Raw genomic sequence first — 19,137 nt, forward strand, 5'->3', positions numbered from 1 at the left:
GCTATCTTGCTTTATCAGTCTAGGCAGAAAATATGCAGACTTGCTTTCACTTTCTTAAGAGGACAATTGCAGACAAGTTTTGCAGAACTGTTCTCCCAGATATGCTGATTTTTTCAGATTAAATTCTACCTGTTTTGCTTTTGTATCGGCGCTTCTGTTTATTGACTGTTAATATAATGAAACTTTTATTTACATTCCTTATTTATCTGCTAAACTTCAGTAATACTTATGCACACTACCATGTTAATGAGATTACAAAACCTTTTAATGAACACCATGAGAAACTGTGGATGTGATACAGGTACACTTATTACTGAAAATATGCTAGTATTGCTTCCCATTAGTTAATGCTAATGCCATCATATGAATTAGTATGATAGGAATGTAATGGATGTTTTCTTTAGATTTAAGTGATAGAATCCTATGCTGTCTTTGTGGAAGGTCTGGGGTTCAGTCATCTATTACAGTCCTTTCTGCCACAGATCTGAAATTATCTTTTCGCAAATAAACACTAATATTTTTAAATAAGTTATGTATTGTAAGAACAATTCCTTTAAACTCAGACTTATGGAACAATCAAGGGGCACTGGAGGACAAGAACAGAAAGATTAAAAAACATCTAGTAAGTAAAGTTAATTTGCCACTCTTCACCACTCAGGGTCACCAACAGGAGCTATAATAAAGTAAGAAACCATTCACTATTAACAGGAGACATTGCTTTATCCTCAAGGGAATTTCTTTTGCAGTTGTCTTATGATTTTAATCTAACTGCCAGAGCATCTCCTACCTTTGCTGTTAAACTCAGAATCAGTGTAGAGCTTTAACTATCAGTACAAGGAATTAAAAGTAGCTCATAAACAGAAGTTATTCACTAATAAAAGGAACACTGAAACACACAACTTGAATTTTTCACACCTTACGGTATCGTTAGATAGTAAGCCATACCATCTGTTTAGTGAAATAATGCTCAATGAAATACCAGTTGTAAGCAGGAAGTCAGAGGCATTTACAACCCATATAAAGTTTCCTTCCAGGCAGAGAAGAAAGAAACAGCAGAAGAACTTAAGTTCACATTAATACCATAAAGATTTTTATGCCAATACCCTTCTAGTTCTATAAGGGCTATGCAAATCAAAAGTTTCCTTTCTTACTCCTAACCCACCTTAGATTTTCTTTCTGCTGTGAAGGGATTTGCTTAGTTCTGATTCAGAAACTCAGGCAACTTTCTTTTCCAGAAATAATAATAAATATTTTCCAGTAAAGGATGAGATTTCAACTTACCTGATGAAGATCATTGCCCAAGACATATTCCTGGAAGTAACCTGGTGCAGCAGATGATGCTCTGATGGCCTGCCATAGTTTATATTGACAGCCTCCAATATAATGAGACTTAACCCCAGGAAAGTGATTGTAGTTTCTAAAAACAAATGCTTTGAGTGGTGTTCCTCTGTTTACAATGGTGCTTACTGCAGCTACCTAGGGAGTCAGAAGGAACAAAACTGAGTTATATTACATAATAATATGATAATGACAATTTCACAAACTATGAAATTCAATTTATACATTTAATGAGTCTCTGGAATCCTTTGTACATATTTTATTAACTTTTCTATAACACTTATTTAAATTTTAAGAACTTAAAAAAAAATCTCCCTAAAGAGAAAGCTTTTTTAAACCTAATATTGTTTCCACTATTGTTTCTACTAGTATCTACCCACTGACATTTAAACAAAAGCTAGTGTCATATATGCAATTAAAAAGAGTTCCACCTTCATGAGTAGCAGTTAATGCTAACACTAGAAAACAAAGCCAATTCTTTGTTTGCTAGATACACATAAAAAATAATCCCTGTATATTTATTTTGTTGAATTATTATTTCAAACTCCATGTAATTCAAACTGCTCTAAAAGAAAAATCCTAATGGAAGTGAAAAGTGCACTAGAAGTAGGCCTGCACAATTCTCACACAGTAACAAGCAAACGGTAACTTAGGTATTAAATACATATGTAAGAAACATCATTCAATTTCTTTCTCCTAGGAAACAATTACTTACCATTGCAACCTCTGTTAAAGGATTGCAGGAAAAATCTCTTTCAAAGGGGGGAAAAATCTTTGAAAGACTTTCTTTCAAGTTTTTTGTAAGGACATGTAAACATCATTAAGCCACATACATAAGTTTAAGTGAAAGGCCACAACTGCATTTCCATAAAATGCATGACTGCAGAATTCAGCACATTTTACAGATATAAATGCATGAGGTGGGAGTACCTATAATTATGGGTGAGTGTTAGAATTTGCAAGACCTTTTTGTGAGGATGTACCCAGACTGCCTGGCCCTGTTTAGAACAATACTCTATAGCAGACAAGTGGGTGTTCAATTCTATTTTGTGTACTGTTTTACTGAATATTTTTTTGTATGTGAAACATTACTCAACAACACTAGCAGCTGATGCTGTGATATCGCTGTATCCATTTCCATTATTCAGCTACGTAAGTAGCTGAATTAAAATAATAAAAATAATTTAATACACAGCAAGTTCACCTCCATAAAAAAAGAAAACAAAAGTGTAACTTCTAAATGAAAATCAGAAGGAAAATGAGTGCATGATTTATATTATATCATTTGATGGAGTAAAAAGTTTCCTGTTTTGTCAAAAGAAAAGCCTGGTTCTCATCACTACAGAAAGAAACACTTTGATAAGTTTTCTATTAAATTTTCTAAACTGATGCTTATTTTTTTTTATTTTTTTTTTTGTAACATCCATATTCTCCGCTTCTTGAAGCAAAAGTGTAACTTGTAAAATGCTGGGCATCTTTTGGAAAAATCCATCTCTTCCTGAATTTAACAGCATCACAGAACACACAACTGTGTATTTTGATTTTACTGGCCCTGCAAAGAGTGCCAGCACTACAAAGTGATTACTGTGAATAACTAGTTTCAACTCTATTTATATTCACGTTTTATTACTGAAGAACATGGAAGGAAGCCAAAGATCCCAGTTCAAAGATAACTTTCAAGTCAACATAGAATAACTTCTCTCTCAGAAAGTAACATACCACTCCAGCCTTTTCATGTCCTTGTTTTAGGCATGGAGTAGGAACGCGATCAGTCAAGCACGTTTCTATGTTTAGAAAAATGTGAATGTCTTCCATTTAACAGTAAAGCATTGAATATACTGCTATGACACCAAAACACCTGTTAATTGCAGATTGTTCTGAAATGTGCTATTATATTTCCCTTCTTTCTTCACACCCTACCCTTCACCAAAAATACCCATGCTTTCTCATCTTTCACTCTTGTGCTGCTGCTGAATATAAAACCCCTCCAACTAAATGGTGCCTTTTAGATGATACAGAAAGAATAGAGAACTTAAGGCCTGCAAATGTGAATGGAGAAAACCTGGTAGTCCAGATAAACTGAAAAGAGACTCCTTCCTGTTACTACGCAGTAAGATACTGCATTTGACATGATCTCCAGATCTCCATTCGATCTCCAGATACTGGAATTTTCTTGTATCCAAAAACAAATTTTGCACAACTTCAAGAGGCTGACCTAAGTACCCCTCTGCTTACAAACCTGAAACATACTTTATCTTGTAGTGTTACCTAAAACCATGAGAAATTGCTAAAGAAATTAAAGTGTCTAATTAACTTTTATTCTTTATTAGCACAGGTTATCTTATACAGATGCTTGCAGAGCTTATCAATACCCTTAGTATTTATCCAATATTCTTCTAGTGATAATACTCAAACCCTGTTACGTACTTGTGAAGCATACAGTTTGTATTGACCTCAGAACATAGTACGTACCTTCGGACATTTGGAATTTCTTGCCGTTTCAATCAAAAGATTTGAGCCCATTTTTTCTCTGCAAATAAACGTAAAAAATTGAAAGTCCTCCATCAGCTTAGCATGAACAAAAGACATACATTTTTATAACCCCCAACTTCTCTAAGAATTTTGCATTTAGAAGAAACGATGCTTGGATTTCACTTTAATAATCAGAATTCCACAACAAGCTTAAAGAGTTAATGAAGTTAACTTCAGTTAACCAGTACTTCATACCTACTAGGCTGTTGGAAGTAAGTCTGAAGAGTGACTGAAGTCTTGATTCAGTTACTCACTTTTCTACATACTTAAACAAAAAATCAGTGTATTTTCGCATTACTCAACTACTTTATGAGAGGACAGTAAAGTACTTCACAGCATTTAAGAATCCAAAAATCAATAATCTCATTAGGCAGTTTTACAGGAATGAAAGTAACTCTCCTGAACTGTTTTACATTATGCAAAGATAAAAGAAATGCACTGTTCTGCATGATTTGGAAGAAAGTTGTAAGCTTATTTTCCGTAATGATAATTCGATATACATTTAGTATTCGTTTTTCAGGTGGAATTTTTTCCTATTCAGTTTTCTAATCGCTAATTAAAAGGTAGCCCTCCTGCATAATGCAGGACACTGGAGAATATCAGCATACTAGTTAATCTCATAGCAGCATCTATTTCAACTTCCATTTGCTTAGAATCAAGATATAAAAGCCTATAGAGTGGGTGCTCATCTATAACAATTCAGGAGGCTTTCATTTAAATCAGCAAGTTTTTTTGTTAGTTTTTTTTTTTGTTTGTTTGTTTGTTTGTTTTTTTGTTTTCCTCAGTATGAGATTTTAGTTAGCTTTTCAAAAAAAACAAAACAAAACACCTCCTAGCTACTCACACTAAATTTCTCCAGTTGTTCGTCAAGATAGTATGAGAGGAAAAAATGTGAAAAGACAAGAGAAAACAAAAACTGGAACTATACACCAGATTCTCCTTGTAAATGCAATTCAATACAGCATTACATAGACTGATGTACAGATTATACAGTAGGTATAGTTTTGTTCACAAAGTAATTAAGATAACTGATTAAAACCATTCTTCAAATTGTAACAGGAGTCAATAAGAAATGTTAAAATAAGTTACAATAATATCTAAGACAATCAATTCCCTAATACACTGAATAAGAAGTTAAACAAAATTAGTTGTAATTTTCAGAAATGGAATTTATGATGTACCCCATGAATGAATTCAATATTAGCCTTAGCCTAATGCAACACTAGCTGAATTATTTTCAGCAAGAATACTTCTCCTGGAAGTAATCCCATCAAATGCTAAATGTAAGTTGCATGTCCATACATTGGAAATTTATACTCTATTTCAAGCAACTCTAACAAACCTAACTACCATTTAAACAGAAAAAAAAAATCACCTCAGCATTGCTAAGACTTATATTTAAAGAAAATACAAAGTAGTTTTCCTATGCAATTACTTAAAGTTAGATCTGAGCTTATTTTCATAAAGAGATGCTATAAGACCTTTCAATTTCTTTCTTAGTTCTAGGCTGTGAGGAAACCAGCATGAAATCCTACTGTTTCAATGAAGTGTTGTGTAGGTATAGCATCTCCCATCAACACTGCAGAACTGGGTCAAAAAAGAGTAATCTGTTAATCACTAGATTTTATTTTTAATCTATGAATTAATATAATTGCCTCACTTTTGTCCACTGTCCATGAATAGAGTACTTTACCTCCCTTGTGTTATATGCAGCTACAGAGAATAAGAGCATTTTAATTAAAGGCATGCGAAATACTTCCAAACAAGGTAATCCTGGTCTTTCTAAGACTGTTCCAGTTGGGCAGGGGAAGAAAAGAGGTATTTATTTGCCTTGCCTCTCTTCTGGAATAAAGAGGACCTCCAGATATCTTAGAAGAAAAGATACATGATATTGGTATCATTAACATTTAACTTTCCTAAAAATTTGTAAAATCACAAAGAAAAAGTGCTTGGAAGCCTATCTTCACTTCAACAAGCCATCAATATTCTTAAACCTCAGGCAGCAGAAGTCACTAATGTCCAGAAGAAACACTTTCAATCCCATAAAACGCATTAACCACATTTCCAAATAAACCTGTTACTTCTTATCCAGAGAAGCTTTTTACCATTTTACATTTGCTCTCAGAGTAAGTTGTTTCTGTTCTTTCAGAATCAGTGTCAGTTTCCACTAAAAATTATAAATAAGTGAGCTATTGTCATGGCTCTGGCCAGGATGGAGTTAATTTTCTTTGTAGAGGCTCACACAACATTGCTTTGGATTTTTGATGAAAGCACTGGTGATAACACACCAATGTTTTTAATTGTTGCAGAGCCTGGCTTACACAGAGCCAAGGACTTTGCAGCTTCTCGTGTTGCCCTGCCAGTGAGGAGGCTGGGGGTACACAAGGGACAGAACCAGGACAGCTGACCCAAACTGGCTACAGGAACATCACATACCATGTGGTACTGTGCTCAGCAATAAAAGCTGGAGTAAATAAGGAGGGAGACAGGGACATTCAGAGTGATGGTGTTTGTCTTTCCAAGAAACCATTATGTGTGATGAGCCCTGCTTTCCTGGAAGTGGCTGAACACCTGCCTGCTGATGGGAAGCAGCAAATAAATTCCTTGTTTTGCTTTGCTCTCTTGCACAGCTTTTGCTTTGCCTAGGAAACTGTCTTTATCTCAACCCAGGAGTTCTTTCACTTTTAACTTTCTGAATCTCTCCCCCATCATTCCTGGGGAAACTGAACAAGTGGCTTCATGGTGCTGAGCTGCCTGCCAGGATTAAACCATAGCAACTATCAACATGAATACAAATAAATAAAAGTAATAGAATTTTTAATAAGCATTAGCAATTTCTTCCACTGATTTTTCCCCCCCCCCATATATTCATTAACACACCTGTACACATATCTCTGAACAAGTATCTTCTTATTGCTAACTCTAACAAATTGGATATTTTTTCATTGCAGTCCTTACAGCTCTTTTCGCTTTTCAAAGCAGGCAAGAAAACTCAATAGAGCATCTAAAATTAAAAATGCCTACTACAGCATATTATTTCAGTTCTTGCTATGTCTCCTTAAAAAATAAAAAGGCACAGCATGTGGCTAGTAAAATCTGTAGCAGATCTGTAATGAGTCAGATGAAGCAGAGTTGGCAAACAGACAGGAATATAATCAGAAATCAGTGCACTAAAGCTTACTTTATTCCCCAGAAACAGAAACCATTACATTAAAGGCTTTAAACGTTTTGGTAAATAGAAAACAGTTATTTCAGAAAAATGAGAATATAGGCTAATCCTTTTTCTTTGTTTTTAAGAATTTGCTTACCATGGAAACAATAACAAAAATGAAGGCTCTCAAACTTGCATTAAAAATCAGGTTAAAAATAATTTATTTTTACTTACTTGAGCATTTTTTCCCAGATATCGCTGTCATAAAAGGCATGGCTCCAACCCATTTTGACTGTTCCAACAATTACATTCTGCTTAAAAACGTCTGATCCTAACTTGCGATACAGTTCTTCACAATCATCCAGAGGAATATGGAACAACCCCAACATAAAAGCTAATATAGCTCCTGAAAAGAAGTATTTTGAAGTGTTAAATATAACATGGAATAAGATTACAATGATGGATTGCCATTAACATAGTTCACAGGTTAGCAGAACATCTATCTTGAAAAGGGAAGATTAACTGATGTTTATATCACCAAATTACTGTTCAAATATCATAAACCGTGCTTTAGAAGGACATATCTTTCATAAACAGAATGTAGAGAAATTGACAAATGACATTATTTTGTTTTGCAGATTTCATCATTGCAAAAACATACATGGCTGATATGAAATTAATTCCACTGCTTTATTTGGAAAGAGAAATGAGGATGAATAATCTATGCTGTAGTATTTAAAAATATTTGGAGCATTGCTTGCAATCTTCCAAACTCCTTGATTGACTGAAGAAAAAATCTAGGAAAATTCTGTGAGACAACAGGAATTTTGCCTGTTCTTGAATACGTTTGGTGGCAAACATTTACAATCAATCACTCAGAGAGACCTTGCAAAGGGATCTAGATAGTTAGGAGCACTGAATGATCATCAACAGAATGAAGTTCAACAAAGGAAAATGCTGGGTTCTGCACCTGAGACACAGCAATGCCAGCCACAGACACAGGCTGGGAGATGAGCGGCTGGCAAGCAGCTCAGCAGAAAGGGATCTGGGGGTGCTGGTCGACAGCAGGCTCAACGTGAGCCAGCAGTGTGTCCTGGCAGCCAAGTGGGTAAATCGCATTTTAGGATGCTTTAAGCACAGCACGACCAGCCAATCCATGAGGTGATTCTCCCTTACAAGTAGCATTAACATGGCCCCACCTTGAAGATTGCATACAGTTCTGGTCTCCACAATATAAAAAGCATGTTAAGGGTCTTGAAAGCATCCAGAGGAGAGCACCAAAGGTGGTAAAAGGGCTGCAAGGCTGTGAGGAGAGGCTGAAAACACTTGGGTTGTCTACTCTCGAGGCTGAGGCGTCCTTGTTGCCCTACAACTTGCTGCGGAGGGGAAGTGCAGAGGCAGGTGTCGGTCTTTTTGCCCTCATAACCAACAATGGGATATGCAGGAATGGCACAAAGCTGCGCCAGAGGAGGTTCAAACTAGGTATTAGGAAAATTTCTTACCATGAGGGTGGTCAGACACTGTAATGGGCTTCCTAGAGAGGTGGTTGCTGCCCTAAGCCTGTCAGTGTTCAAGAGACATTTGGAGAATGCTCTCAATAATAGGCTTTAACTTCTGGTTTAGCCCTGAAGTGTTCAGGCAGAGGCACTGGATCTTTGAAGGTCCCTTCCAAAAGATTTTTTCTATTCATACATACTGCCATCTAGTGTGTGCCTAAAAAAGGCATGACCTACCTCTGTAGGAACAAAACAATTTCCAAAAAGCAAGACTGTAGAATATCATTAAAAAGACTTTTGAAATTTACAATCAATACATTGCTAAAATTCTTAGGAATGTTAAACTGAAAGGGGTGTGTACAACCTCTGAATCTAATTGTGCAACGCTGAGATATAACTAAAGCATTAAGAAAAAATAGGACTAAGGTCTTTCAAATTTGGAAATGAATGCAATACATTTGAATAAAGTTAATTTCAAAAGTAAATTCTTGAAATGGATTAAGAATAAAACACACATGCAGAAAGAACTACATACAGCCACAGTTGGCTTTAAAGGAAACACCACTTCCAAGCTTCTTCCCTTCTCACAGACCCCCCAATCATGATAGCAGTGTCAATTTATCAATAGTCTCGAATTCTTAAGTGTAGCACACATCCTTAATTTAACCTGGGGCTACTTGTCACATTAAAGTTGTGTCAAGAGAAACTTACTCGACTGTCATATCACAAAATTCAACTCAGACCAAACATCTATCAGCAAAGAAAGTTTTCCAAAATCATGCAAGCTCTCTGCTACCTTATTTTCCTCTTTAGTCTCTAGCACTAATTCTACAATATCATGTATTTACTATTTTCATGAATAGTTTCAAACTGAAGGGCAAACTTCATGCGAAATACAAGCTCATTTTCCTCACCACCACGTGAGAAAGAGCACCAAAACCCTCACTCTGTGTCAGCATGCAAGTGGCAGTAGGTATTATCAGAGTCAAGTTACACGATAAAGGGCTTTGCTGAAACCTGCTGCATGGTAACAAGACACACACAGGAGAGCAAGCTTAAAATCAGAGTCCAGGCTCTATCTGATGGCCTAGTGAAAGAGCAGCTCACACTCTCAGTCTTGACTGTCAACACTTCAGGGGAAAAAAAATAAATAATTAAAGCCTGGGAGGCTAAGGAGCATATCTTGAAGGACATGGGTCACTAATAAGACACAAGATAGATAAGAATATAACCTGAAAGAAGTAGTATTTCTTCCTTATTCAACACTAATAAGAGTTCAACTGAAATGCTCTATGTTGACTTGCATGATGTTCTTGAAAAAACAAATGGACAAACTGAAAAAAATCCACAAAAAAAAGCACAACCACACATCAAGAAGTCTGTTGACAAGGAAAGCCTGAATAAACTGGGTATAGCAAAAGCCTTCATATACATAAGAGGCTAATGCAAAGAGAAAGAAAAACAATGTCCCTGGGGAGTTGGGACAAGAAGAAACATTTGAACTGCAACAGTAGATTGACATTACATTTGGAAGTTTTGTTGTCTAAAGACAGCAGAGCACAAGTTTTCTGAAGACATCTGTTATGATTCAGAGTCTGACAACTGTCAGCAGTGAAACATTCATAGCTGATCCATCCCCTGGGAAATGAGATAGCCTAAGGTCAATGTCAGCTCTATAATACCATGACTTGACTTATTTATGAGTTTTCCTGAAACTAGATTTCTGTCAGAAAGGTGTTTAAAAAGCATTTCAAAACTGGAAAGAAAATATGAGGAAAAAAGAGATTTTAATATAGAGACATGCCAACTTTGTTCTAGGAGGCTCCTAACTTGCAAATCACCAAAGGCTGGGAGAACGCATAGGGGAACCAGCCTCATGTTTTTCTTGTGAATTCTACATTGCACAGAATTTACGTCAGCTTTTCCTCCATAGAACAACGTCCAGTGGCTCTCTCCATTTCACATGCTCGTGGATTTTCTGGTGCTTCCCTACCCAGGTATTGTGCTCAGCAGTAAGTGACCTAAGCATGCAGGGCTCATTATGGCATCATTACGGCAATCTTTCTGTGTGGCTGCCACATTTACACCCTATGACCAACAGCGTAGAGAAGTACAGAGAAACTAACTACAAAGACATATTGATGTTGGAGTCACAGCACACTGATTTCTTAACCTCAAAGGCAAAACAGCTAAAGGATTGTAAGAGATGTGAAAAGCACAGCAGAAAAAAGAAAGAACTGTAATGCACAAGGGGTATAGCTTTTATCACTTAATACACCACTTCTGTAAACCATCATTCATCCAGCTGCAAGCTTCTGCAAATCCTATCGGTACACGAGCTGTCAACACAAACTGCAGTGGTAACGTACACAGCTAGCTCGTGCTGACAAACATGCACATCCTCTCCCAGCCAGGTACTGTCACCTATTGCACGGTGGACTGGTGCAGACAAAAACTTGCTTGTGGAAACAAAGATTAACAGAAAGAGTTAAGTATTACCAGTTAAAAACCCCAAGATCTGGTGAGAAGGATTCAGAATAAAGTTAGTTCTAATCAGTAGTGGGATTGAATTGAGTAAGAACACCGGGCTTCTCTAGCAAAGATAAAACATCTTCATTGTGATTGAAGATGACAGTTTCACTAACAGAACTTTTCTAATACCTTCCAAAAGAAACAACCCATCACACTGCTAAATAAATTTATCAAGAATTTTTTCAGACTGTCAAAAAAAAAAAAAAAAAAAGTAAACCAGGCAACGATAGCGTGTCTGCAAACAAATTCTGTCTAGTAGACCTAACCATTCACCCCTTCTCTACTATTTTGAACCTACTAAACACATCTTTGGAAACATGGACAATGTATTTACCCACAGTGATCTGCATTTAATACATTTTAGAACTGAATTGTACTGGAGAATAAGTATATTGAAAAAAAGAATTTGGGTTTCAAAAGGAAACCGAGTTATTGAACTAGAGCATACCTCACATTTTTAAACAGTAATTTGCTGCCACCGGCCTAGCATAACATCTAAAAAGCAATGATAGTCTTTCTAAAATAAACTTACGTTTACAGTTTCCTACTTCTGATGGAGAAGCAACTTATCATTGAGTCACTGAGTAATTAAGGCTGGGAGGGACCTCTAGAGATTGTCCAGTCCAAACTCCTGGTCAAACAGGAGTTTCAACTAGAGCAGGTTGCTCAGGACTTGTTCATCCAAGTTTTAAGCGACTCCAGGGATGGATATTCCAGTCTGTTCAGGCAACTCTTCCCAGTGTCTGACCATCCTTGCAAGGAAAATGTGATTCCATGTACCTAATTGTTGTTTCCTGTACTGCAGCTTGTGCCTGCTGGCTTTTTTCCTACCACTGTGCACCTTCAAGAATAGGCTAGCTTCTCTGTATTTTCACATTAGCTGAAACAGCAATAAGGCCTCCCTTAGCCTTCTCTTCTTAAAGCTGAACAAACCCAGTTCTTCCATCCTCTCCTCACACATTGTGACCTCCAGACCCCCAACGGTCTAAGTGTGCCTGTCAAACACAATCAGGATGTCAACATCTGCAAATGGGGAGCTGAAAGAAAACATAAAGGGGCCAGAGACCTTTAATCTGCTAGGTACATTACAAGCTAATATGTGATTGGCTTTTTTTGCTGCAAGGACACACTGATGATTCATGTTCAACCTGTTCCAAACAGACCAGGTCTTTTTCTGCTGAGCTGTTTTCTAGCCAGTCAGCCCACAGCACGTATACTAGATGAGGTTATTCCACCCTAGATGGATGACTGTGTTTGCCTTTGCTGAACCTCAGGCAGTTCCTGTTAAACCATTTCTCCAGCCTATGAAGGCTGATCTGGGCAGTGTCCATCACTGTATTGACCCCCTAATATGGTATCATCCATGGTCTTCATACAAATGTACTCTGTGCCATTGTCGAGGTCGTTAATAAAGACAGGAAACATTACTGACCCACTATTAATCCACAGGGAATATCACATTTTTCTGTAAATGCCATAAACATCTTAAGACATTTGTAACTGTGCAGAAAATCGAGGTTTTATATTCACTGAAAAAGTGACAAATCTGTTTGAAGTTTCAATCAAAAGCAACCAGTATATCATGAATAACCCAATGTTTTAACTTACAAGAAAAAAAAAAACAACTTTAAAATTACACCTGTACTTTCCCAGCTTACACTCAAAGTCAGAAACCTGGCAAATATTGCAAAATCTACATCTATCTTCAGATGTTCTTGCTATATTTATAGCAAAATTCCAACTTGAGGATTAACAGTTACCTGTGCTTACACCACAAATGTAGTCAAAAAGATGATGAACTGGCTTTCCAGTAAGTTCTTCTAGTTTCCGTAGCGTTTGTAGTGCAACTAAACCCCTGAAACACACAAAAAAACCATACATATAATGGCAGTTTTATCTTATGTAGGTTTAATTACGCATCCCTTTGATTAATCAGAACTGGTAACTGCAATAACAAGAAGCCTGAATATTTCAGGGAATGAAAAAGTATTGGTATCAATACTTTCCAGGCCTATGCTAAAGAGCTGTGTATGGCTAAAGCTGCATCAAACCAAGCACTGCCTTGCCAACACATCCTTCTGAGATCAGCCCCTCCTTGCTACAAATTATTTCCCTTAATACAAGTTTAAACTTGTAAACTTTTCCACAAGCACTTACAGTTTAAATATTATGATAATTATACATTGTATTAACATACTAGCCCCATATGTTTAAGATACTGCTATCTAGTGCAAACACCAGGTTTACAAAAAAATTACAATTAATGAGAAAATCATATAATGCTTGAAGGCAACTCTACTTCATAATTGTTTGTTGGCAGGATGACAGCACGAAGAAGGCAAATTGAAAAAAAAAAGTCCTTATAATATCACTGACCTAGAAATCTAACAGAAACATTACAACTTTATTTATACATGTAGGCAAGCATTCACATTTTTATTGAAAAGTAAACAAGCAAACATGCATTATACTTCTGCCATAAGCATAATTACTATTAACTACATTTACTTATTTGCTCAACATTGAGTTTTACAGCTCCCATGAGCCTGCACTTTTAAGTGAAATTATGTGACAGAAAACATCTTTGATCCTGTGCTGTTATCTGTGAGCTATCTTTCTTTCTACTTTGTAGTCTACACTGAACTTTCAGAAACATCCAAGCTGACATTCTCACATGCTTACTCCTTACTGAAGGCAACTGATTTTGATGTAAATAAATACCATGGAGAAACAAAGTCAGCAAAACTATTTCTGTTATGACTTCATAATCCACTCTCTATCAACAAAAAGTTGTGAACCAGTAAACATTTGACAAGAAGATTTCTTCAAATGTGCCTGAAAACATAGCTTTTAATAAATATCAGATTTTAAACACTGCATATGCTTTCGCTGCTACTCTTTACAAATTGTGGTAGGTGAATAAATTCATGCAAGTAACTGAGGACAAGTGATACATCCATTTAATAAAAGCAGGTGTTGGTAGTAGGTAAAAAAAATATAAACAAAAAGCCCTGCGAGAAGGGCTTTCACCATTAGCCTATTCATTCTTTTATGTGACTAGTCCTGCTAAGGCACATTGTCCTCCAGAAGGGTACAAGAACAGGTTTTGTCTTATTAAGCTGACATAAACATTAAAGTACAAAATACTACCAGCAATTCCTGCCAATTTTGAATTATGGAGATGAGCACTAAGTAAAATGACCATTTAATTTACTCATTTCCAAAACAAGAAAGGGTCAGTCCAAGAAGCACTGATGCATGTAGCCAACTTTAAAAGTAATTTCAGAGTCCCAGGACTATTAATCCATGGAAATTTAAGTAAAAATTAATACAGAAGTAAGTACCTATGACTTGAATAGTCAAATGCAACAGAACCGCAAATCAGACTTTGCATGTTTAGGCACAAACTGACAAAGAGAAACTGAAATTCTATTTACAGTTACACTATGAAGAGATATACAAGCATCTATTAAAAACAAGTTTTACCTTGTTCCTCCTCCATCAATAGCAAGGACTCGAATTCCCCAGCCTTTCACAGGGTCTGTATATCCAATTATTGCTAAAGTCTCTCTAACAGCAGCCTGAAGACTTTCGTCATTTGCTTGTCTCAGTCGCAGGAGGCATGGGATTACTTTTTCCTATAGTTATGATAAAAGATCTTTGTAGTTATCAAAATGCTTATACCAAAGGAATTCACACTCATATTCACTAGTTTCACATTTTAGAATTAAAGTAGTATATGAGTTACAAGAAAACTTCTTTAAGCCTGTATTTACCCATCTCTATATCTACCAAGGGGAAGAAACAACTCCAATATTATGTTGTACATCCCTTTTTGTTAAAAATAACCAGCTCTCACAACTCATCAATCAACTGAAATTAAAACCCTTCTAATAACTATAAAAGCTAAGTTTACTGTTATTTTAGTTTTTTTTTTTTTTAATTATTTAACCAGCAGTTTAGTTTTGTGGACATTAATGTCACATTTCCCAAATAGAAACTCCAGTATTGAGCACATGAAGTACAACTCAAAGCACAGATTTTAATGAATAAATATCACACTGATTCAAAGTAGCAAGTGCCTTCAAAGTATATTAATATCAAAACAAAACTTAAAATTCTTCACATTGACTGTTAAATTTGGAATTATTATCACAAAGATATGTTATAATCAACATCGGAGTAGTGAGTGCACTCTCTCATAATAAAATATTTCACAACTATTCATGTGCACGTCTGACCAATGCCCAGCCAGGGTGATTCTCCTGGCCTGAACTCCATCCAGCAATTTTACAATCCGTGTCACCCAACTGTCACATCTTGTGGAAAAACACATGGAACTGACAAACACCTGATTGGGCTAGAACAGCCTACCACCCACCTCCTGTCCTCACTGCACGCAGGAAGGAGAACAAACAGAACTAGATTACATAAAGTTCTTTGATTTCTACACTCCACTCCTGTCCTTTCTTTGAGGGGAGCATGCAAAGAAGCATCAAAACTGTTACACATATGTAGATCAACCGTACAGTACATTCCCGTCTGGACAATTGCGAAAGAGAACACAGCGTACGACCTTCATCTACCACTAGAATAAGCTATATTATCTACCCACATGACAATGCTGTATGCTTCTAAATTAAACTTAGCAATCTTAACAGCCTTAGGCTAGACTACTGATAGTTTGCATAATGAATCTGCTTGAACCAGGTAAATAAAAAGCTAAAAGATATCCACACCGTAATCTTTACAAGAAGAAAATATGCCTAGCCCACAAATCACAGAAGAAAGTTTTATGTCATTCTATAAGAATACCTCTGTCAGATATTTATTGCTCGTCTAAGCATAAAGATTATTTGCACCTTAATTGCAACTCCTCTGCTCTCTGGAAATTCCAGAAGATGATAAGTCAGTTCTTCAACCCTGCTGATACAGATTCTTCGATTAGAGGATCTTCGTAGGGCTTGAACTAAAGCTCGAGTCCTGTTATCAATACTCACTCGTGCAATGATCTAAAACAGATAAGAGTTATACAAAGAACATAAAGCTACTCTAAAATATGTATACAATTTGTCAAGACTAATTCCAAAAGGTTATTTTAAGATTTCACAGAAGTCCTGGACAGCATGTTGTACAAGCATGTCTTAAACAGAAGCAGGCCTTGTTTACAAGGAAATAAATAAAGAATTCTTAGAACAACCAGACACCAAACAAATTGGCATCAGGATTTCTGACTGGGAGAATTGTCAGGGTAACTCCAAAATGATTGGACCACGAAACAGTATGATGTTACTGTCACTGCAGCCAAAAAAAAACAACTAGAGCTACAATGTATATAAATATGAACTATATGTATATACATGTAAATACATCTATACAGACACATTCTTACATAAAATATACCTATACATACAAATAATATATGTAAAAACAGTAAACAAAGACTTGCCTTTTCTCTCTGAATGGACAGATGCTTTTCCCGGTCTTCTGCTGTCTTACTCTCTTTTGCTTTGTCTTCCTCATCCTTCTCAGACCCTTCTTGCTCTATCTGTTTACTCTTTTCTGGTGCAGCAACTTTTGTTTCCGACCTTAACTTGGGCACCAACCCACCAATGTAACTGTCTACAAAAGCTTGTACGCTGTTACTGGGATAAGAAAGAAAGTTTGCAATACTTTTCTTAGTGGAAACTGGAAGAGCAGTACTTGTCTTTTCAGCATCCTGAGTCTCTGTTTCAGGAGCTAAAGTAGCTGTTGAAGTCACTGTCTTTTCTTCAGTAATTACAGTATTTTCTGATGAACCAAGCTTATTTGTCACTTCACTTTTAGAGTCCTGTAACAAAGCATTCCTCTTTTTCTCTTGATCCATAACGGAATTATTACTGAAGTACCAGTTGATATGGTCAGCTACAAAGTTGTAAGTCTCTCCAAAACTTGTAGAAAGGTAGCTTATGTGAAAAAGTTGGGTTTTAGAGGCTGAATCTTCTGGAGTATCTTGATGAGCGCCACTTGAGTTTTTTAGCATAGACTCCAAGCTTTCGTTTGCATCAGTGCATTTCCTGGCAGCTAGGCCTCTGTTGCAATCCTCCTGAGTTCTGGCATCTGAAATTTGTTTACCATTTTCCAGACTGGCACTGAGGTTATTTTCATCTGCATTACTTTTAGTTGTTTTTCCTAGAGTACCTGAGTGTGACTTTAACCGAGCTATCCGCGAAATCAGTTCACTGTGAGTGCCAGACACTGCCTTTGATACAGACTCTATGGTATTCTTAATTCGTGACATGCGATTGTTCACTTTTGTAAGTCCTTTGGAAGAAGAAGTCAACAGTTTAGAAACTCTGTAGTATAAGAAGTCATGGCTGTAAATGTGCTTGTTATACCAAAATGTCCTGCTTCTGGCCCATTTACACTGAGGCTCGCTTGTATGGAAAACTCTAAGATGAACTCCATGATTTATCCTCCAGAAGGCTTTAGGTCTATACAAACACAGGTGCTTGGTTCTTTGCTTCCACCAAAGACTTTTTGGGTTAATCACAAAGAACAAATATGTATCTAAAGACAAATGAACTGTCATTACTTATAAATAATTACACCTTTCCTACGTTGCTTGTCTACTTCATTCCAGAAAATATATTTCAATAAATAAGTCCCATATCATGGTGTTACCTGGAAAACAAAAACAAAAACAAAATAAAACAGAAACTAAACAATGACAACTCCAAACCAGCAACAAGTTAGACTGCAATCTCAGAGTTGTTTAAAGTAGATACAGCTTATTCATTGCTCCAATAAAGGCAGACAAACATTCAAATTACGTAATCTTGAGATACCGAGTGCCCAGGACATTCGGTAATACCATTCCAGCTATTTAATTTTAACACAATCTCCCTAAAAGGCCAGTTTATGTTCATTTTGAGGAATCACAGATTCATTAAGGTTGGAAAAGACCTTCATTCAAGGTGCAACAGCTGTCAAAAACGCTTATTAGCATATTGCAAACTGTTCGCTGGTCCTCCCAGTAAGCAGAAAGCTAAAAATCACCTGGTGGCACAGAGCAAACTGCTCGACAGCCCTCCCAACGAGCTGCACCTCTCCTTGGCACCTTACCTCGTGCCAAGAGACAGCCTTCCAAGCGGCGATGACATTACACTGCCATGAAGGACTCCTCCGAGGGCGAGCGGCCACCGGTTCCCTGCGCGACCCTTCGGTACAGAACCGCAGTTAGGCTGGGCGCGGCCTTTACCCCCCTAAGGCCCCTCTAAGGCCCCTCAGAGCCCCCTCAGGCCCCAGCCCCACACCCCGTCGCCCACCTCAGCCCCAGCCCAGCCCGGCGCTCCCTCACCCACGTTGTCCCGGGCTGCTATACACCCCCGGGGCGGGCAGCGGGGTTTATTTATTTATTGTTTTCACCCCTCCCCTCGCAGCGAGGCCGGACCCGCCGGGCTCCTGCCAGGCCCGGCCCCCTCCCCCCCCACCGGCCGCCCCCCACCGCAGCAGCGCAGGAAGCAGCTGGGCCGCGCCGCTGCGCATGCGCCGTGCGCAGCCCGACGGAAGTGGCTGAAGCCAGGGTGGGCGGGGCGGTGCCAGGCGGGGAAAGGGCAGGGCGATGGCGGGGAGGGGTGGTGCGCATGCGCGGGGCGGCGACGTGCGGAGCGGCACGGCCGTCATGGGCGGTGGGGGGGCGCCGTGAGGGGGGGGCGTGCTGTAGCGGGGCTCCGCCCGGGGTGCCCGGAGCTAATGGTGGTGGTAGGGGAGGGCGGTGAATGTCTGGGGTGGGTCGTGGGCTCCTTGCCCTGGTCGTCAGAGAGGCAGCGGTTCTTGTAGGGGTCTGGATTCCAGTCGCCTGTCTGTGCTCTTACTGATTAAAAAGAATAAAGTGAATTTCCTTTCCTTGCGTTTTCTTTCCCCGGGAGAATTTGTGTCACTTGTGTGTTGCAGTTAGTGTCAGAATCAAATGGATTGAACTTCCTCCATCGCATCATCCTCCAGCTGCTGAATACTGGATGAATCACAGAATATCCCAAGTTGGAAGGGACCCAGAAGGATCATCAAGTCCAACTCCTGGCTCCACAGAGGACCACCCAAAAATCA

The 19,137-nt window shown here is 37.9% G+C and overlaps 1 protein-coding gene across 4 annotated transcripts in view; it reads right to left on the minus strand.

Annotated features, from left to right (window-relative positions):
* Window positions 1–18,504, minus strand: part of PNPLA8 (patatin like domain 8, phospholipase A2) — a 37,093-nt gene extending 18,589 nt beyond the window's left edge. The window contains exons 1-9 of one of the 4 annotated variants that reach the window (XM_084298099.1): window positions 18,389–18,504; window positions 18,154–18,248; window positions 16,499–17,712; window positions 15,912–16,061; window positions 14,536–14,687; window positions 12,810–12,904; window positions 7,256–7,427; window positions 3,811–3,868; window positions 1,282–1,476 (exon numbers count right to left, since the gene is read on the minus strand). In XM_084298099.1, coding sequence (XP_084154225.1) covers window positions 1,282–1,476; window positions 3,811–3,868; window positions 7,256–7,427; window positions 12,810–12,904; window positions 14,536–14,687; window positions 15,912–16,061; window positions 16,499–17,620 — 1,944 coding nt within the window. In that variant the 5' untranslated portion in view covers window positions 17,621–17,712; window positions 18,154–18,248; window positions 18,389–18,504. Of the gene's footprint in view, window positions 1–1,281; window positions 1,477–3,810; window positions 3,869–7,255; window positions 7,428–12,809; window positions 12,905–14,535; window positions 14,688–15,911; window positions 16,062–16,498; window positions 17,713–18,153; window positions 18,249–18,356 lie in introns of all 4 variants that reach the window. The other 3 variants (XM_084298100.1, XM_084298102.1, XM_084298101.1) reach the window with 3 other exon arrangements.
* Between the last annotated feature and the right edge of the window lie 633 nt (window positions 18,505–19,137).

This window comes from Netta rufina, assembly GCF_964035555.1.
Source record: "Netta rufina genome assembly, chromosome: 1".
Classification (NCBI taxonomy): domain Eukaryota; kingdom Metazoa; phylum Chordata; class Aves; order Anseriformes; family Anatidae; genus Netta; species Netta rufina.